This window comes from Haliotis rubra, unplaced genomic scaffold, assembly GCF_003918875.1.
Source record: "Haliotis rubra isolate DU_JTF1 unplaced genomic scaffold, ASM391887v1 Scf326, whole genome shotgun sequence".
In the NCBI taxonomy this organism is placed as follows: Eukaryota; Metazoa; Mollusca; class Gastropoda; order Lepetellida; family Haliotidae; genus Haliotis; species Haliotis rubra.
In genome coordinates this window covers 852,843-874,785 of record NW_025766998.1, presented here as the reverse complement: position 1 = coordinate 874,785, position 21,943 = coordinate 852,843, and the positions used below count along the sequence as shown (strand labels likewise).

The following is a 21,943-nucleotide window of genomic DNA, read 5'->3' as shown; positions in this document are numbered from 1 at the left end:
TGAATGTATCCTGAAGATGAATATTATAGTTAGTTTATTACATGAATTCACCTGAAAGTTAATGTAACTACATATATTGAAGTACTAACAATGATGCCACAATAACATGAGGTAAGTTTCTCTGTACTTTCACACATTACCCTCTCATACAGATTCAGAATATGTGTTGTCACTTTCTTCACTTATTGAAAAGAAACCGCTTGTAAAAAATGTTTCTGCATTAAGAGTCTGTTCTAATGTGATGCAATTTCTTGTGAAGAGGGAAAACAATGGCGTAATATTAAATGAAAAGTAAAGGATGTCAACTTCTTTATAATGAGGGACAATACATTTTGGAGTATTTTTTAATTCCTTCACTTGAAACATCGTCCTTTTCCCTTCATCATCTGGTGAAGGAGTAAGAATATACTCCGAAACGACACCATAAATGGGCTCACACACGTATCAATATGGGGACACTAACCTAGGTGTTCACATGACGAGCGAATGCTAGGCTACCCCACTGCCCCTTGACATTAATACCCCAGTCCAAAACTGATTGCATAGGTGATGAGAGAGTGAGTATGGTTTTACGCCGCTTTTAGCAATATTCCAGCAATATCACGGCAGGGGACACCAGAAATGGGCTGTGCATATTGTACCCATAACATAGGTGATGAACTTGAACCAGCACCAGTATTGGGGTTGGTAACACTACAGTAGTTGGTATTCTATTATGAATTATCTTCTATTTGAAATTGGTTGCAGAGCTTTGTGAGCAAGATTCATGCATGCAGTGAAACCATGCTGTCCCTAAAAAAGGACAAAAAGTGGCAAAATAACCTGAAACAAGCAAAAGAACAAGACAATGATGTTTGAAGTTAAAACATCAGTTTATTATTTACCACACTATTCTTTATCACTTTGTACAAAAAAGAGAAATGTTTATGGACAGTTCTTGTGGAAGGTGTTCAAGACAAATATCAAGTGAAAAGCAATGAACACAACTCAAGTGGGTGGTCAGGAATATTTAAACAATCCAACAGTTCTCATCAAAGTTTATTCTGACATTATAATTGGCCATTTAAAATTATTTTTTCCACAAACCATTTTCCACATTTCTCAGTGCTTTTATTGTGTGCTGCAACCATACATTATGAAATCTGCACATGAAATACTGTGTTAAATATCCTCACAATCTAAAACACCAAATTACAGAATGACAAGGATTGGTATACAGGAAGAAGTCGTCAACAGGATCAACGGAACATAAATTAGCGCCTATGATAGTTGTCAGTGAGCAATGAGAGAAATGTATATATCACCAATGTTGTTATAATCAGTATCACAGGGCCCACCGCTGGTGCAAGACTAATTCACCACCAAGCATTACTCAAACTTGGAAACCTAGGATCACTTCCTTATGCCAGAAGTCACACAACCCATGGATTCTTCTAAACACAAAACTGTTCCTGTATTCAACTATTGATCTGGATAGATTTCAAAATTAATGTTTCAACACAAGTAACTTTATCTAATGAAAAAATCGCAAAATAACCTCAAACGCTGCAAAGTGGATTATTGAAAAGTTGTTTGTAATGACTTCTCGCAGGGTTTCACTGTTCCAATTTGTCTTACACTGGTCCTTCCAGAAGTTAACAATTAAGAGCTGATTACATCCTGCACAATGGTGTCAAGGTGGTGATGGTGATGATGTGCTTCCCTTGACAGTGTGTTGTTATTGAAGACAGGGACAACTGACATCCATGAATTCCTCTACCGTCAACTGGGAGGTGTCACAGCTCATTTCTCTTCACACCACTCATTCTCCTTACGAACCTGAAATTTACACAAAAATAGATTTGGGCTGTCATTGCAAGATCCTGGCTACATCTCATACTTTATTTCATACCAGCCTCATTGAGCACAAATGGAAGCAACACTTTGCAATATATTGCAAGTAATAACACATGAGTGAATAGTTATGAATATGAGACATTAATTTACTGGAAACCATGGAAGGTCTCGATTAGAAGTGGACCTTAACATCCAGCGTTTATCATAAGAGGCAATGTTTGGGTGGTCAGGCTTGCTGACTTGGTTGATTCATGCTTGAGTGCAGTATTAAGTAACAAACAAACATGAAGAAAAGGGCTCTTGTGGCTAAGGCAGACACAGCTTAACACCACTGATCATATCTAACAAGTCCACATTACACACAATAGGTTCACCTGAAATCAAAATATATTGGGAAAGAACTACTCCCTCAACATGATCATACATCTTGTACTACTGACTGTGTCTAACGCCAATTGCAAACTGTGTCAGTATTATTCCTAATTAGGAATCCTTTAAACAGAAAATAATGTAATTTTTATGATAAAATTGATATTTTGTACATGTCCTGACTCATACATTATTGCTTATCTCCATTTCTTTCCGAGGTATAGTGGAAACCTCTGTCCTATTGTTCCCAATGAACAGTTTAAAAATAGCTCACCCCAACTGGGCCTCTTCCATTAACATCAGAGGTTTCCTGTTTCTATTGTAACATCAGATTGTAAACTGAATGAGTCAGCAAGAGAAAGCAAAACATTTCTTCCTAGTTGTAGGGAAATGTCACAGGAAAGCCAGCTGAGCAGACAATGCACAAAGGGGCATAACTCCAACATCATACCACCAAGGCTAATATTGATCACCTTTTCAAAATATACTGCTATCTAAAGATCAAGACAATGTTACAGGAGACAAGCATGGGTTGCTGCATATCTGTTCTGTTAGATGGACCATGGTCTACACATATAAGTGTGTAGCTAACACAAATGATCACCGATCCACTTTGATGTTGACTGAGCGTTACCTGTTCTTCTTCAGCCGGTGTGAAGTCATTCTTAATGTTAAATGTTTTCCTGATCTCCTCTGGGGATTTGCCTTTGATCATGTTAGCTACAGTCTTGCATGTGACATCCAACAAACCCTTGATGTCTAAGTAGTTGGCAGCCTGCAAATAGAGAAAGTTGATCGATAATGAGTGAGTTTAGTTTTACACCACATTTTAATAGCAATATTCCAGAAACAACATGGCAGGGGAACACCAGAAATGTGTCCCCATGTTGGGAATCAAACCCCAGTCTTCAACGTGACGAGCAAACGCTTTACCCACCAGGCTACCCCACCACCCCTGATCGGTAATGAGGTAACAGTGAAACTTGCTCCATCATGGGCATAATCAAACACTATTTTCCCAATGTTGCAAAAACACTATGTTAAAGACTGAAGTGCCACAATGTTCAGATCATGCCTCTGTATTTACTTATGCTAAGGAATTCCCAGGAGTTTTTACCTAAGTATGAAGTCTCCTAGGACCCCTGTCCAATGGAAAAGCTGTATATCGTGTAAACTTTGAACATTAAAAATGCATACGCTAATGACCCACACTGTTAAGGATGATGAACTTACCAGAATAAGTTCAAAGAGTGTTCCCTGATCTACTTTGAGGAACTCAGCATCCCAGGAACAGATATCATCTGTTCTCTTCTCCTTGTTCTCATCATCTTCTGGTGGTGGGGGGTCGTCCTTGTGGTAGGTGCACCACTGTACAACCTTCTTCAAGATGGCTGCATTCACATTAGGAAGTGGGACTGGCTCTTCTTCATCCTCATCCATTCCCAGGTCTGAAAACCATGTATTTCACTTTGAAAATAAGACTTATTCCCTAAGACTGGCGCAATTCTAAAATGGAGTTTGTTTGCTTATGTCCCACTTTCAGTTCTATGCCACTATACCTCCAGTTGAGAAAAACCCGGAATATGTTCAGTATTTTTCAATATTGCAAATCATGAAAGGTGGTTAATACAAATCACAAATTGTGCGTCACAAATTGTACCCATGTGGGGAATCGAACCCGGGCCTTCGGCATGATGAGTGAACGCTTAAACCACTAGGCTACCCCACCGCCCCTCGATCTGTATAGTAAGTTTATAAAGAAATATTCACGATTTTGGATTTTTGCACTGAACATGAAAAAACTTTGGTTGCCAGACTGATGAACAAATTGATCTCTATATCCCTCGTGTTTTAAACCAGGGGTATAATAAACTGAAACTGTGCTAATTTACAACTACATCAACTTTGTATACAAGACAAGTATAAGACGACACAAGGTTGTGTCAAAATCCAAATAAGCCTCACCTTCTATTTATCAAACACACAGCTTGTCTTCAACTACATGTTTTTTAGTGGGTCTTCCTACTTGTCAAGCACCTATTGTTTCAGGTGTAAAATCGACCATGTGTGCTGATTGGTCAGACAATAGGGGATTAGGGGGGCATCTCTAACATTTAGAGAGAAATTTGTTTAGTCAATTTGTAGGAGTGAACACTTTTCACTTAGTGCTGGATTGCTGGATCAATTGATGAACATTATTTCAACTAAAATGATGAAATTGAAAAACAGGAAATTGATTAGATGAATAATTGGTGAACTTTATTTGAAACTGGTGAACCAATGTCATTCATCAGTATAATACAATGTATATATAGGTAATCTTTCAAAATAGGTATTCAAAATAGCCATAGCCAATGTTCCAGCAGGTGAACAGTTTGTTCCGAAATCGAAAGGTGGACTGCATTTGGTATTTGCTGGACACAAGTTCAGGATAAAGACAAGACGTCAGACATCGATACACTGGAAAAGAGCCCAGCCACCATCAACACCAAGAATGATCTTGTGACAAAGTATAACAATGTTCACAATCATTCACCAGATGAAGCTAAGATTACTGTCAAAATAGCTGCAAAATGTTGGACATGTGTTTGTTGTATATTCTGAATCACCTTAAATCAATTGCAAATATTTTCTAGACAGCCCCTGCTGCTGGGTTTGCCAACTGCTGGACAAGTAGGAAGTCACTGTTTTTCACATGTTCAGTGGGCTCGAGAACATTTTTGCCTGTAACTTGCTTGTCTCAGTCAAACAAACATAATTGTGCATCTTAATCTGATTATCACAGCAGACAAGAGTGCCCTCAGTTCATTAACTCACCTTCCAACATAGTTTTGATTGTGATGGACTGCTTTGCAATCTCTACATCCACCTCAAATATCTCCCCATCTGAACTCTGCAGCTTGATGCTGGGCATCTGGAAAACAATCAACCGAATATAAGAGGAAGCTTAATCAAAGTGCAACTACATTATCAAATGATTACAAACCACCTATTTATCAACACGATCAATACTGTCAGTCAGTCATATTCACTGTTGAGATGACAAGACTTCATGGATGATCAACTTACTTTTTTCAAGTATAAGAATCTATACCCAAATGTCGCCATCGTCAAAATAAAGAAGTGGATCATCCATAAAGTCTTGTCATCTCTATACCACTAACTTCTAGACTGACTGAGTATGGTTTTTACGCCGTTTTAGCAATATTCCAGCAATATCACGGCGGGGGACACCAACTTCTAGAAGGTGAGGTGAAAATTGGGTTTAACGTAGTGCTTGAGAATATTTCGCTCATATGACGATGTGCATGCATGTGTATGTGTATGTGCGGCTGCTTGTACAAGCCCAGACTGAAGCTGGTTTTATAGTGCTAGCCCACTGAGATACCATGCCACAGTGAAGCATGAATACCCCACTCAGACACATTATACTGACTCCGAGCCGACCAGTCCTTGTTCTACCCATTAATGCCGAGCACCAGGCAGGGAACAACAAGTACCATATTTTAACGTCTTTTGGTATGACGCGGTCGGGGATCGAACCCGCGACCTTCCGCTCTCCGGGCGGACGCTCTAACCACTACACCACGGAGGCGGTCACCAACTTCTAGAATGCCTCTCAAACAAATATTCACTATTGCAACAGAAAAACTAGACAACACTGAGTTTGTATTAAGATGGTAGATTAAAGAACCTATCATATATCCATTTTTGTTTAAAAACTCAACAAGTGTTCTACCACTGCTTATGTCAAAAATGCAAGATGCCAAAATAACCTTTCAAACCATTGAACATACCTGAAATTGACAAAAAACAACAAAGATTATACACTGAATACCCCAAGTTCAGAAGAATTAACTGAAGAGCATTAGACTGACATGTAACATGACAAGTCCTGTATCTCTGACAAAGCTATTTGTTCTTTTTCAGTGGCAATTGTCCAAAGTTCACCCCTTGTCCTTCTGAACCAACAGCTAGTAATAATAAAAAACAAAGGTTTTATGAAGTTCAAGGGTCATATCAAGGTCGAAAAATATTCATCAAATATCATTACCATCTGATAATATTGTTAATGGGTCAACATCACTATCCCGATTATGTTGTCATCTATTATTATAACATGATGTTATGTACAAACTGATTTACAACAACAAAAGTACTTGTCCAGTTCTTAAATAGCAGTTGGGGGTTGGGGGCATCATCATGCATGGTATGGATAAATTAAAATATCCTAAAGTGAGTTTAGGGGAAATTGAATTTAATCTTGCGGTCAAGATTATTGCACTTATATCTGTATACTATGTATATAGGGATGTGAATATATATCATTATGTATGTGTGGGTTTGAACTGTTTTCGAACTAGGCATACTTTTTACCAATATTCCAGTTCGAGCGGGAAACCAGAAATGGGTTTAGTTTTAAGAGAGTTTAGTTATATGCTGCTTTTAGCAATATTCCAGCAATATCAAGGCAGAGGACACCACTAATGGGCTTCACACAATGTACCCATGTGGGACATTGAACCTGGGTCTTCAGCATGATGAGTGAATGCTCTAACCACGAGGCTATCCTACCGCGCCCAAACTAGATTGATTGAATGCTGGTTCCATTGAGACAGACCACGGGATACCATCCTGCAGTTCATCAAGGATACTCCACTGTGACACAGTGCTCTGACTCGAGATAACGTATCCCGTTATCTTAGTGGTGTTCCGATGATCGAAAAGCAATCGAAAGAAGGATTAAAAATAATTATCGATTGCAAAAACATATTTTCGATTAATCGAAATTTTGTTGTTTTAGTTTAACACACTTGAATGAAGTAAACTAACCATTAAATTTGATGAATATTCACAAACAAACATGCGCTCAACAGCGTAAAGCTATGTGCATTGCATTCATAGTTTCGTATTCATCACTACTGTAAATATTACTGTAACCTGTCTATGAATGAATTTTGCACCTATCGTGAATGTAATGAGATATACTGATAAATATTTGTTGTATAAATAAACAGAATATTTTCATTAACATATTAGAAAAACCTGGGGAAAACCCTTACAATTGGTGATTACATTAAAAATGTATATATTTTGATTATAATCAATAATCATTCAACACAAGTCCTCCGATAATAGATAGTGGATCTGGTTTCCGATTCCCAACACTACATTATCCCCTTAAAACTGAGTACCAGGCTGGGTGACAACAAGTAGCATCCCTGGCATGATGCAGTCCTAGATCGAACCACTGACCATCTCTCCAATATCACTCTCTATTCACTAGACAATGGAGGCAGTTATGTACATATTCTATTTCTAAGGATGTCTTGCAAGTCCTAGCATGCCAAGTTGAGCAAATTCATCAGTATGTTTTAACAGCAGTATTAGATGATTTACGTACAGAGCTACAGCATATTGAACATACATGTATATGTGTTCTGGCTGTGTTTTGAAATTCTCCACTGAGACTGATGAGAGAATAAACAATAAATTTAAGTAGGTTATTCTGCATATTTCTCATTGTTATTTTTACAATGGAAATTAACAAAGATGTAAGACATGTCATTGTCAATTTAGACAAACCATGCAGACAAACAACACCAAGTGCATCATTCCAGTGACTTAAACGTTCTATTTGTGAAGTCATGAACAATGGGTAAATCATGAGGCTTCATCTGCTTAAACAGAATTGCTGAAATGTATGCAAAGTTTTTGGACTTGATCTGTCAACCTTCATCATGGTGACAGTACATATTTTGGTAATGTGGAAACTTACTTCTAATTAGTGTAAGCTATGAATATAGATCAAAGAGTTCAATAACTGTTACCTAAATATTGATCAATTATGGATAAACATGATAAATATCAGAGAAGAAGCTGAACAAAAATGACCCAAACGTCAAAAGAAATCAACATATGTCCTGCTACAGACCACTAAGGAAAACAGTGTTTTGAACCTATGTAGAAGCACCCCATGAATAAAGAATAGCTTTGTGTAAACGGGTGTAAATACAACTTTATTTCATCACAACATAGTATGTAATACATTATTGAGGGCACAATTTTTGAATTGATAATCATTGATAATAATTCGCATAAATGATATTTCTGACTATCTTTTTAGCTAATCCTACTTTTAAACGTTCTATGGTATCACATGAGACATCATCAAAGGGAATGCATAAGTTATTTTGTGTTCTAGTTTACCATTTTTTTCAATCAATAGGCAATGTTGGTCACTGTGACAAACAAAAACGTTGCAGAAATAAGTATGATTAAACTTTGTAGCATGGGATAGCACAGTCAATGCATTATGCTAAGCAAATTAATAACTGAAATTTCACAATGTTTGTTATCTTTTACTTCCAGAACAGTCACTTTACATTTTACAACTGAGAAGATTTGATTAACTTTCGGAGCAAGATTATTTCACTCATACAGGGATTGGGATAGAGAACTTTGACAATGGGCCATTTTCAGGATTATTAGCCATTTTCTGAATTTAGAATGGGCCACTGCACTTGTATCAATAGTAAACTTCAAAATTTTAATGGGCCATTTTTTATTCTTATGTACAAAATGGCCCATGGCCCTGCCTTTCCCAATCCCTGCTCATAGCGACACGTCTTGTGGATATTTTTTCTTTGTTCTAGATTTGAGCCTACTTTACAGTGATAAACCCCTGAGCTGTACAACTTCATGGCTGAACAAGACACTTTTTACTGACTCCAAGCTAGCCAGTTCATGTCTAATTACCCAAATCATGTTAATACCAAGCACCAACAGTAACTATATTTCCAGTTTCAGTACAACATATCCAGGTGGTCAATACTTTCTGCACTAGATTCTAAAGTACCAACACTTAATACAGAAATTTAAGTTATTTTCTATATTCACTTACAATATGGGGCAACCTAGTAGTTAAAGCATTCGCCAGTCACACCAAAGTGAGTGAGTGAGTTCAGTGTTATGCTGCTTTTGGCAATATTCCAGTAATATTACAGCAGGGGACACCAGACATTGTACCCATGTGGGGAATCGAACCCGGGTCTTCAGCGTGACGAGCGAACGCTTTAACTACTAGCCTCCCCACCGCCCATGTCACGCCAAAGACCCAAGTTCTCTCCCCTTCATGGGCAAAATGTGTGAAGCCCATGTCAGGTGTCCCCGGCAATGATATTGCTGGAATAGTGCCAAAAACAGTGTAAAACCATACTCACTCACACACTATTTACCATATAGTAATAAAATACTTACTTTGCCAATATTTTAATGGCCTTTTTCGATTGTGGGGCCAATGTTTTTATTGCACACTTATGGAAAGGATTCTCAATTAGTTCTTCTTTCAGTGATAATAACAGTAATGTTTAAAGAAACGTGTGGAACATTTTGTCTTTCCTGAAAAATCAATATTGGTGCAAACTGACAGTGACAAGCCAAGCATTTTCCTTTCTGTCAATCTGTAGGATCTTTATTACGCTGGAAAACCATGGTAGTTAAATGAAGCAACTAGAAGTACCATTGTTCAATGATGTCATTAGTCAAATGTGGAGACTAAAATTAATAGTCCAACTTATGAGAAATTGTCGTCGTTGTGTTTGACTGATAGGCATGACAATATATCTTTGACAAAGAACTCTAAGGTGCATCATTTCCCATCGAAATTTTACTATACACTTTTGTAAGTCTCTATAAGAATAAGCAACTATTATGAGTGTATGAGTATTATGACCCTTTCATCTAAGCTATCCTGTGGGAAATTGATTCAACTGTTTACAAAGGTGGAATAGGGTTATCAGATCAAAAAGATGTCAAGTTATACTATTTTACAGATGTGGAAAGCTAATCTATAGTTCACATGAAGATTCATTCTACTCAAACAAAATGTGGTCCTGCAATAATAAAAACTTGGGTCATAGGATCATCTGTGAAGTCCAAACATGACGCCATGTTTGTTGGCAAGGAGGTTCAGACGACACAATAATTGTGCTAAACGGAGTGATATGTCCCTCGAAATCGTCTATTCTTCGACAACTGGCATAAGTATGTTTGCAAGTGTATACTACCTTGATGTCGATAACCTGGAACGCGAGATTCCCAACAAAATATGAACTGTACGGATAGAAGTCAGCGGGAGAAGTTCACGCAACACACTAGATAGACTGGTATTCTGTCCTTCGCTTATGAGAAGCTGCACAAAGTGGAGTGTGGCGAGGAGCGCAAGTGCTCAAGAGCAGACAAACCAGTCTAGTTCTGACTTGTCCTTGAAGTCCAGGAGCGCATGCGCTCAATGACTGGTAAACCAGTCTCATAACACACTGGCGACCCCTGGAACTGAACCGATAACTCTAAATCTTTCTTTCAAAGACAGGTTTTGTCATTTCTTCCACGCTGGACCGTTTCGCAATGATGCTAAAGTTTGATTTTAAAAAAACAAACAAACAAAAACTAGTTTTATGCTGACATCGATTTATGTTACTGTTTGCTAAACGCACGACAACATTATGATGTTATTATGTAGATCAGAGACCATGTAGTATATACCGGCATATGTAGATCTACAAGAACTGTAGACGACTTTGCACTATACCAAGGTGTGCTCGATGTAGGCCTTGGCTGGAATACGAGTTTATTCATATGAACTACAAGAACTGCAAAAGTATGATAAGTGTGGACGACCCATTTAAAAAATATTTATTTTTGTATTAACACTGAATTACCACGCTATCGATTTTTTCTTCTTATTTTGTGTTTTCAGTGACCGTAAAGACTGCATATAACTGGGACTATATAAGGGTGTACACATATTGTATCAGAAAAGTGATTATACAACGCTTGCCCATATATGGAGAACCGACGGCGTGTACGTTCGTTCAAGTGTTCAAGTGTAGGTATGTGTGTCATATCTAACGCATTAGCAGAGACTACAGGGAGAAATACACGATGACGTCACGGACCCGAAATAGCTGCTTGTATCATCCATTCTCAGTAGCCTCTGTCATGTCTGTGACGTACGACTCAAAAGCCAGACATGTTTTATCTATTCTTTAGAATATCCAAGTTGGTATTATGAATCGCTGGTATACAACTCGATGTATATGAGAAACTTAATACAATGACTTCATATGCAGTATATATCTCTTCTGTAAATATGTACACGAATACATTGGCTGGAAGAAATATGATTCACTTAAAAAGTGTATGCAACAACAAAAATACAACAAAACTACTATCCAACCTTTACCTAGTCGTAAATAATCGCCAAAACACAACATTAGAACATTTTGTAAACAAAACCTCAGACCAGTCGACCTACTGACCCTTAGGTTCTCGTGAGGTAGCCTTATGGTTAAAGCGTCCGCTCATCACGCTGAAGACTCGGGTTCGATTCCCTACATGGGTACTATGTGTGAAGCCCATATTTTGTGTCCCCCGCCGTGATATTGCTGGAATATTGCTAAATACGGTGTAAATCCATACTCACTTACTCCTTTAATGTTCAAATCATAAATCTAACATCCGCACATACATCGTCATCGAAAAATCATTTCATTTTTACCCCCATCAAATATAGGTGAATGTTTTTCTTTGCCCTGCAGGGAGGTGAAAGTGACAGCAGACACGCATCAGAGACAATATGATCACCTATTAAATGGTATCTGCACGCATGAAGAGAGCCTGAGACCAGTATCCTGTGCTATTTATATGTGTTCGCTCATCAGTGAGCAGGTGCGTGTTGTTTACCGTGTACAATGACTTTCCCTTATTTGTTTCCTTCAGTATATCTACTGGCTTGACGGTGTGCCTACGTCCGCATGTGATCGTCATGCTTTTAGTCCAGTAAATCAGTACACATGCCCAAAGTCGGTCGAAGAAAGGACCCGTTTATGCTGTAATAATAATCCAAACATGGCATACCATCAGAGATGAAAATATCATTATCTCGAAAATGTTCTTTTGAAATATTTCAGTTCGGAGATCGTTTAAATGGTTGTGTGTACGTCAATTAAAATAAACGTGTACACTTCAATACAACCTTCCGGTCACAGTGTCCTATGTCATGTGTTACCACAATTGAAGTCTCTATATGTTCATCCTGGGGCGTGAATCCGTTGTAAAAGATAGTGAATGAGTTGTGAATCCGTTGTAAAAGATAGTGAATAGACAAAGATATCCGACATCTTTTTACTAAGCTGTGATTAGTTATGTGATACTCAGACACTGAATGTAAACCTACATGACCGAACTTTGGTTAACGTTGAAAATGTACATTTTTCATAGCAACAAGCAACATTTAGAATGACAAAGGGTAAATCTAATACCCCAGTCCTAAACTGATTGCATAGGTGATGAGTGAGTTTAGTTTTACGCCGCTTTTAACGATATTCCAACAATATCACGGCGGAGGACACCAGAAATGGGCTTCACATATTGTGCCCATGTGGGGAATCAAACCCGGGTCTTCAGCGTGACGAGCGAACGCCTTTATCACTAGGTTACCCCGCCACCACCCTGACCGGAAGAGGAAACAATATGGTTAGATCGTCATCATCCGTATTTGAAGTCCGGGAAAGGGCTATTGAACTTGTCGTTCGGATCGGATCGGTTGTTTTCAGATCATTTCTCGATGGCAAATATGTATGGAAATCCCAAATGATAAATATGTTGAATTCACAAAATAGATGTACCGTTAAAGCAATAGCAATATTTCGAAAGTGTGTATTTTCCAAGAATGTTTGAAACAGTGTTTAAATAAATTATTTCTACGTTCTTACCACGTGACAACAAAAATGTTGTAACAACATTTGTAACATGGACCAGTAGGACAATATTACTGAATAAAATCTGTCTGTCTGTGTGTTTTGGTCACTCTGTTGATTGTACGGAAGTAGAACCATTGGGCCTCTTTACTTTAGGGCTTGCTGATTCTACTTCCGGAATAAATATAATATCCTGATTTCATCATCAACTATGATACATTAGTACAAATGATTGAGCAGGGAACAAAACTCATTCAATCACACTTAACACAACGTACAGCTGACAGCTTGACCAGAGGGACTGTGCTGTCCAGTCCCCAGGTCCATTACATGTCCGTCTGTTCCTTGCGTAATACCAGTAAGTGCCTTGTGTAATTGTGTAATTAGTACCTTAGTAGTAGGATTATCAGGGATTGCTGCATGCATGGTTTCAGGCAGAGTCATTGCGCGATTACAGCATTGTGTTAATTACCAATAGCCTTGCTGAGATTAACATAATCCCTCCTGAAACCTAGGGAGCGAGTTTGGTTTCAGTATTTCAATGTTATATCTAACGTGACAGTTCAAAATGGCAGAGAAAGCGACTCGCATCTGAGACGAACCGTGAATAGGTCCTCGGCAACCCATGCTTGTCGTAAGAGGCGACTAACGGAATCGGCTGGTCAGGCTCTCTGACATGTCATCGTATTCCAGCTGCGTAGATCAATGGTCATGATATTGATCACTGGATTGTCTGGTCCAGACTCGATTATTTACAGACCGCCGTCATGTAGCTGGAATAGAGCTGAGGGCGGGGTTAAACAATAAACAAACAAACAAAGGTCTGAGAAGTTCGCCACACAGGTGAAATTCACTGGGGTAGTACCTGGTAGCTAAGGCACACAACTCCGGTAGCTTCCCCATGTCCACTAAGCACTGAATGTGCCTCTTTAAGTTGAAAGCGCCACCAGATTTGGGCTTCAAATATCTAGTATATTGAACACCAGTTTTGATAGTATTGTTTTATTCATGTATATATCTCCATAGTTCATTCCCAGTTAACAACAAAAACACATTCAAGCATTCCCCCATCACAGATGTTGCAAGCTTGTATAGAGCTAAATATTTCAAGATAATAAATAGAATTAAATTAATAACAGAAAATAACAAGATCTCATAATCTGGTTTTAAAAATACACGAAATGAATTTTAAAATGTACTCTGTGATAACATGATTAATAAATTAGGAATAAGATGGCAGTTAAAGATATATATAAAATGCAACTGTAAAGTTAGGCCCAATTTGAATCTTCATGATCAGTGAGAAGGGTTGTGAGAGTGTTCATTTATAACATAATTCCTCCTTCGAATCTTGCATCCAAATGAAAGCGTGATACAACGTCTAATGTACTCAGAACAACTCTAAAAGGGTAAAAGTGCCCCTTTAAAATGACAAAAAAAGATAATGATATCGTATCATAAATAACTACTTAAATAACATATATTTACATCGATCACGTTAAATTGGCTACATTCGAATGAATGTACAAAAGTGGCAGTTGTATAACCCAAACACCCCCGACTGCCTAACAAATAACACCGAAGATTACATTTAATTTCAATATTGAAACATAACAGTCAGGTCTAGTTCATCATGAAAGACAACTTCGTAACATATAGGGATTGAGCTACTTTCTGCAGTTGAGAGATATATGTGTATTTCAAAATGACAGCAGATGTATCAACTTGCATAGTTGTGAGACTGTTTTCGAAAACACGTGTCCTTACTCAAAATAAGGCATTTCTGCAGACACACATGTATGTCTCACGGTGTTTCTTGGACGAGAGGAGCATTCGCCCTCGTATACACTAAAAGCACATACATTAAACGAACATAAGTACGACCTAGACGCTTTTGAGCAATAAATACACGAATGATATGTACAATACTTCCCCCACTGACGTGCCATAAATACTATATCATCACTGACGTCACACACAACTGTGTGATTAACAATTAGTCATCAAACCATAACACACATACGCTATGTACAATCCTCGTTGTCTTGGAACGATATGGATTTACGAACGATTAATGGCACCGGCAATGTTTTAACAACGTGTGGAAGGTGTATTCCCATCGCCATACGTATACTGCATTTACTAAGGTGTTCTAAACTGCTCGGTTGGACCGAAGTTGGTACAAGTTTACACACATCACACAAACCGTCAACGTGAACTCGGTCGTGAAGAGTTACAAGCAAGGGAAGTAACTTGTGTTGAACCTGTTTTTCACACTTGAGCAGTTCAACACAACACTTGAGGTTGTTCAACGTTGCACGGTATTTTCGGCAGGATTTCTCCAAAGGGGTCATGAGAGTTGAATCTTTCAAGATTGGATTGGCTCCATGTTGTAGTAATATCTTCGTACAGTTAACATATCCCAACTCGGCTGCAGTGTGAAGCGCTGTCTTTCCATTCTCCATAAGTTCACAACCTCTGGCGTTCACATAATTTATGTTTACTTTAACACCGATTAACCGGCTCTCCACGCAAAGCAGTTTCAACATTGCCTCATCGTTAAGTCTGACGGCTAATAAGAGAAGAGGACAGCACAGACTCACTCGCAAAACTTCCTCACCAAATGTTCGGAGAATATGACGTGCGTAATCCAAGTGACTGTACATTACTGCAAAACGAAGCGCTTCTAGAGGAGGGTACAATATGTCCCCTCCCCCGTCGGTCATATCAGGATCGCTCTTCACTCGCCATCGCTCGATTTCTTCAACAGAAGATCCATTCCTTATTGCGCTTATAAATCTAAACATCGCGAATCCGCAATCTTACCCCCTTTATCCAGTGTAAGGGGTTATATCCAGAAAATAAATATCCCGTACACAAGATCTGTCCTGTCGAACAGTAAACACAACACGTCTGGTCACGTGTCAGGCTATAAATAGTCTAAGCTGGCCATTTGTGGCCAAGGAATCGATACCTGACTGTGACGTCACAGAATAGTTGTTTTTGATTGGTTGAGCGTTTACACGCAGTCTATCGTATGCTTTTACTACTGATTTCAACCGATCCCAGAGCCAGCTGTTGGATCACGTCGTGACTAGTTTGGTTATATATTTCTATTCTGATAAATAATTGACGGGACATATATTGATGAGAAGTGGTGCTGTGTAAATAGCGGGGGAGAAACGAAGTACTGATCTGATAAGCGGCTGGGAAGAGACGACAATTCATTATTGAAAGTCTTCATCGGGAAAAAATATTACTTAGCGTTGACAACCAAGGTGATGATCAATCAAAATAAATATATCGAGTCAAGCAGAATGGGCTCAAAAAACTAAATGTACAATCGACCCCAAAGAGATTACTGAATTGTGTCTGACTCATGTCCTCGTGTTACACCACACGTGTAAAATGACAACCTTGCGCGTTCAACTGATACCAAATAAGGAAGTTGGATATTCAAATTAGTGGGATCAATATCGGATTGGCATGATTACAGTCCCTGTGAATCACCTCGTATTGAACTGTGGTCGTGTGTTGTATCGTTGTATATTTGAATATAAAGAGGAATTATTACATCGTTCGAAATTCAAAACCGAACGCGTAGTATATTCTACTATAACCATTATTATTATTAAGATTATAAATAAATAAAATACCGTTGGAAAATCAGAGGTGTATAACGTGGTCATATACCTCTGAATGACTTTAATTAACCAATCACAATCCAGTATTTACTGAAGTCATGGTAGAATGCTACTATTACTATACAGTTTGACCACAAATAAACATACACTTCTAGTTTTGGTCAGACTCTTTATTCCGTAGCATTTGAAATTGAGCCGAAAATTGCTGAGAGAGCACATATGGATATTTCCATTGAACGCTACTTGTTACATTACGCCCATGACTGGAAATGCATACAGGAATTTGTAAATGATAAATCCTGTTATTTCCATACAGAAGGGGAAAATACAACATATGAAAGAGTGAGTGGGTGAGTATAGTTTGACGCCGCTTTTAGCACAATGTCCAGCAATATCACGGCGGGGCCACCAGAAATGGGCTTCACACATTGCACCCATGTGGGGAATCGAACCCAGGTCTTCAGCGTGACGAGCAAACGTTTTAACCACTAGGCTACCCCACCACCCACATATGAACGAAGATGTTCTTAATTCTTCCCCACGTTTCTTGGGAAACTTATAAAGTCTTATATTGAGCTGGGGATAAATTAAAGTACACAGAGAAGATGTGATTGTCTCCTGTCTGTTTCCTCAGTATACTAATACGGCATGTATTGTGTCGGTAACTTGTTGCTGATAAGGTTAACGGTTAACATGTGTTTATGGGGCGGTGGGGTAGCCTAGTGGTTAAATCGTTGGCTCATCACGCTGATGACCCGGGTACAATGTGTGAAGCCCATTTCTAGTGTCCCCCGCCGTGATATTGCAGGAATATTGCTAAAAGCGGCGTAAAACCAAATTCACTCACTCACTGTTACGTCTACAGGTCAAGGACGTGCTTGATTCAAAGATCCGAACTGAGAAAATAATGTGGTGGTATTTCTCTAATTGATTGTCTTTGTAGCCTGTTTGTTGAAATAATTTGCCGTCACACCTATAATTCATAACACAACCTTGCCTGATTTGCTGTCCTTGGGGCTAATTATGTCACGTGATGACTGTGTGTCTCGTGACATAAGATTTATGGAACATACTCACGTTGCTAACTACATTGATCACTTTTAAATAATCGATTTTCAGAAATGTTAATGATAATATAGTGTGCTCTTAATGAGGTATGCGTATATCTTGCAGAGAAAGTGGTGTTATAATTTTAAAGGGGCACTGTCTTTGATCTAAACAGGGCATTGTCGTGTGTTGAACTGAGACATCGTAATGAGACATTGCGGTGAAGATCATGCGTAGAACTGAGACCTTTTGTGCCTGAGAACCGTGAAACTGAGACATTGTAACTTTGTATCTAAGGTAACCAAGGGAACCAGTAACTGCTGGTATATACACATCATTAATCTGCGTGATGTTTACCTGTCATTACGCCACGGTCAAGTCTCCCTTTAATTATTCCAGTCAATGCTAAAACCACGTGTTGGCTAAGCATTGAAACATATATGCTTGCCATCTGGATTTTCACGTAATGTTGTGTGTATTTACGCCGTAAACTCGGGCGGCATAGACAAAGTGCACGACGATCAAAAGTAAGACAATATGATAGTAAGTTTCCGTGCATTGCTGCATGGGAAAATTCCGGTACACTCTACTTATATATGTACACGGCCTTGACCCTATCTCACCCGCCATGTATCCGGGTGTTGCGTTCATCATTGTTAGATTTATACCTTCATAAGCGTAAATAATATTGGAGTCAGTTATGTAAGGAAGGAATGGCGCTTCCATCTCTTTCAGGTGTACATACATACGTGCGTGTACCTGCGTGCGTACGTACTTGTGTGTTTGCTTGTCTGATGTTTAACCCCGCACTCATCAACATTCCAGCTATATGGCGGCTGTCTGTAAATAATCGTATCTGGACCAGACAATCCAGTGACCAATATCATGAGGATTATCTCCGCGATTGGTGTAGTGCGTATGTGTGTTCCAAGCATGTTTCATGACTGTTATTGCAATATTTCTCCTATTAAACACACGCTATGTAGACGTCTATGTTTCAAGAAGCAATACGTTCAGACGCCATACGACCGCCTCCGTGGTGTAGTGGTTAGAGCGTCCGCCCGGAGAGCGGAAGGTTGCGGGTTCGATCCCCGACCGCGTCAAGCCAAAAGACGTTTAAATATGGTACTTGTTGGTCCCTGCCTGGCGCTCGGCATTAATGGGTACATCATGGACTGGTCGGCTCGGAGTCAGTATAATGTGTCTGAGTTGGGTATTCATGCTTCACTGTGGCATGGTATCTCAGTGGGCTAGCACTATAAAACCAGCTTAAGTCTGGGCTAGTACAAGCAGCCGCACATACACATACACACGCATGCACGTCGTCATATAAGCGAAATATTCTCAAGCACGACGTAAAACCCAATTTCACCTCACCTCCCACGCCATACACATCGACCGTTAATTACAGAGTTTTCACATGAACATCGAATTAAAGACAATAACTCGGTAATTGATCAAAGGGTACGGGCTCAAATCTCACTGATTAACGCAAGTTGGTAAATTACACGAGGCATGATCGCAGCTCAGTATATAGCGTTAATGGAGTTAATTACACAGATAATGCCTGAGTGCATTGTTTGATGCGCCTGTATTAACATGTTTAATTAACGTTACCACCTAAATCCGTAAATATACAACATTGCCTAGGTAACCTAAATAACCATGGCAACTCGGATATAGGCTTTGAATAATACTTCAAGTATATCATACCGTGTGAGCTTGATGAGGGGGGAATACTGGAAGTGAAACAGGTCTTGGATGGGCTACCACAGACCCCTGTTCTGCTTCTAAAACATACACACATAGCTGTTTTGAATGTGTATTTATCAAACATTCAGGATAGCTTTGACTGGTCAGTATTCACAGAACACTGTGACTGATTCTATTCATACAGTAAATCAGGCTACATAGAGCAGGGTACAGCTTATTGAGAAAGGGGGTGGGGGTGGAGTGTGAGTGAGTTTCAATGCTCATTTAATAAACTTTCAGGACAAGGGCGGGGAGATGTGTGCACCACTGTGGATGTTGAGGAATGGCATCATTTCGTACTCATCTTGTTAGTAGATGCTGATTTGAGCCTATGAGACCCTTGAAACAAAAAAGATGCCATCTTTAAATACTTTAAAATATTAATGTCCATAAACCAGAAAGTATGCCCTATGGTGTTAGTTATACATGCTAAGCAAGGGGTTTTAAAGGGAGATGTGAAATCCAATTCATTGTAGCACAGAACTATTGGACCATATCAATCTGTGTCCAGTGTCCCACTCAATCCTGTATAGAAGATGGAACTGAATACTTACTAAGTTTGTTTTTAATGCAACACACAGAAATGTTCAACATGTCAGTGGTCTGTTAATAATGAAGACTGGACCAGATAATCCAGTGACTGGCATCATGGACATCACTGAGATACCATGCCATGCATCAACCAAGTCCGGGAACCTGGCTACTGGATCCAGATGTCTCTCACAAGCATGTGTTGTTGAAGATAGCTCTAACTTGATTCATCACAGATTGTACCCACATACAATCAACATCAGGGGGTGTTGTGGCCATTTCAACATGGAGTACAGAGCATTTGAGTTAGGCACACTTTAGGCAAACATAAATGACTCATAAACAAACTTCAAACATACACAATAAGAGGTTCTCTGTAACCTTACATGTACCCATTGTGAGATCCACATTTAAACGCTGAGGGGGTCCTTTTGAACCAAGGCTTTCACAAAAACTATTCATCCTTGCACCCCCGAACAAGCAAATCACAACACTGAAAACAAACCAGTATCACCAGTTCATATCTTTTTATTGCATAGCTAACATATTTACAGCTAAGCTTATTCTAGCTATCTACAACCAAATGCTTGATCATTCCTGTATCAAAACAGAATAATTTTTCTCAATACACTTGTCTTAGACAAAATAGCCTCTGTACAATAAATCTCTATATAACATGGCACAGTGAGGGCCCCTGTATCCCAGCCTACACAGTCCCTGTAGCCCCAGTCCACACAGTCCCTGTAGCCCCAGCCTACACAGTCCCTGTAGCCCCAGCCTACACAGTCCCTGTAGCCCCAGCCTACACAGTCCCTGTAGCCCCAGCCTACACAGTCCCTGTAGCCCCAGCCTACACAGTCCCTGTAGCCCCAGCCTACACAGTCCCTGTAGCCCCAGCCTACAGTCCCTGTAGCCCCAGCCTACACAGTCCCTGTAGCCCCAGCCTGCACAGTCCCTGTAGCCCCAGCCTACACAGTCCCTGTAGCCCCAGCCTACACAGTCCTGTAGCCCCAGCCTACACAGTCCCTCCCTGTAGCCCCCAGCCTGCACAGTCCCCTACACAGTCCCTGTAGCCCCAGCCTACACAGTCCCTGTAGCCCCAGCCTACACAGTCCCTGTAGCCCCAGCCTACACAGTCCCTGTAGCCCCAGCCTACACAGTCCCTGTAGCCCCAGCCTACACAGTCCCTGTAGCCCCAGCCTACACAGTACTTGGCACTCATTTCTTCCAATATAAACACCTGATGTCAAACATTTTGTCCCATCCTAAATTTCTTATTCAGTTACCTACTTAAGACATATACTACTCAACTTTTGACAGAGAAACCTAGTGATCATTAAATATTTTGGTCTGTTACAAAAAAAGAGGTGCTCGAGTTCATCTCAAAAAGGAATCAAACCTCAAGGCAATATATATTACTGGACATAAACAACACTTTTTATGGATAACAATTTCTTTATTCTTTGTTAAAAAACAAGTAGTTGTTATCCATAAACTTCCATGGTCTTCCAACTTCTAAATGCTTGGCAAAGACTCAGTGTGGCATCTCTGTCTCAAGCCTGAATAAGAGAAACATCCCTTTCAAAAGTGGAGCAGCATATTTTTTTTGTATTCTACCATTCCAAAGAGCATACAGATCACCTAATTCTTACATATTGCTGTAGTTAATCTAGTCATGACATATTAACTATAGCAACTTGAAAGAACCTAGTGGCCCAAGTGGAAACCCCTGTTGAGTAATATATGCACATGTATCTCATAAACAGACCTCTAGAACATTTATCAGTGAGGTTGGATAACTGCCGTATACCACAGGCAGATAATGCATAAATTAACAATACCAACTCACAATCCAATTCTTTTTTAAGAATACGAGGAGAAATTCTAAGCCAAGTAATGAGTCTGTTGAGGTAATCACCTGGTCATTTGGGCCACCTCACAAGGTAGATGTATATCTTATCTGTACAAGAACTTTCCCTGGGAATCTTCACTGCAGAAGGA

At 39.4% G+C, this 21,943-nt stretch overlaps 2 protein-coding genes and 1 long non-coding RNA gene across 3 annotated transcripts; all 3 read right to left on the bottom strand.

The window, feature by feature from the left end:
- Nucleotides 1–853: 853 nt before the first annotated feature.
- LOC124283966 (S-phase kinase-associated protein 1) lies at nucleotides 854–10,424 on the bottom strand. Its single transcript, XM_046720016.1, has 5 exons — nucleotides 10,275–10,424; nucleotides 5,023–5,119; nucleotides 3,439–3,653; nucleotides 2,840–2,980; nucleotides 854–1,818 (listed from the first exon to the last, which is right to left on the bottom strand). Exons 2-5 carry the CDS (start codon nucleotides 5,117–5,119, stop codon nucleotides 1,783–1,785), a joined length of 489 nt encoding a protein of 162 aa, XP_046575972.1. The 5' UTR covers nucleotides 10,275–10,424; the 3' UTR covers nucleotides 854–1,782.
- Nucleotides 10,425–13,954: 3,530 nt separating this feature from the next.
- On the bottom strand, nucleotides 13,955–15,910 carry LOC124283968 (ankyrin repeat domain-containing protein 9-like). Its single transcript, XM_046720017.1, has one exon. The coding sequence runs from the start codon at nucleotides 15,773–15,775 to the stop codon at nucleotides 14,993–14,995; it is 783 nt and encodes a 260-aa protein (XP_046575973.1). The 5' UTR covers nucleotides 15,776–15,910; the 3' UTR covers nucleotides 13,955–14,992.
- Nucleotides 15,911–20,454: 4,544 nt separating this feature from the next.
- On the bottom strand, nucleotides 20,455–21,443 carry LOC124283969. The gene is made up of 2 exons (XR_006900443.1): nucleotides 21,077–21,443; nucleotides 20,455–20,648 (listed from the first exon to the last, which is right to left on the bottom strand). It is a non-coding gene; the product is annotated as an uncharacterized LOC124283969 (long non-coding RNA).
- Nucleotides 21,444–21,943: the final 500 nt, after the last annotated feature.

What these genes read in the sequence shown, in the direction of transcription:
- LOC124283966 (XM_046720016.1), bottom strand. Translation starts at nt 5,119, where the DNA reads ATGCCCAGCATCAAGCTGCAGAGTTCAGATGGGGAGATATTTGAGGTG. An exon ending in AATCAAAACTATGTTGGAAG is followed by an intron (nt 3,654 to 5,022) that starts GTGAGTTAATGA and finishes CATGGTTTTCAG; the next exon opens with ACCTGGGAATGGATGAGGAT. An exon ending in CACTCTTTGAACTTATTCTG is followed by an intron (nt 2,981 to 3,438) that starts GTAAGTTCATCA and finishes CTCTATTTGCAG; the next exon opens with GCTGCCAACTACTTAGACAT.
- LOC124283968 (XM_046720017.1), bottom strand. Translation starts at nt 15,775, where the DNA reads ATGTTTAGATTTATAAGCGCAATAAGGAATGGATCTTCTGTTGAAGAA.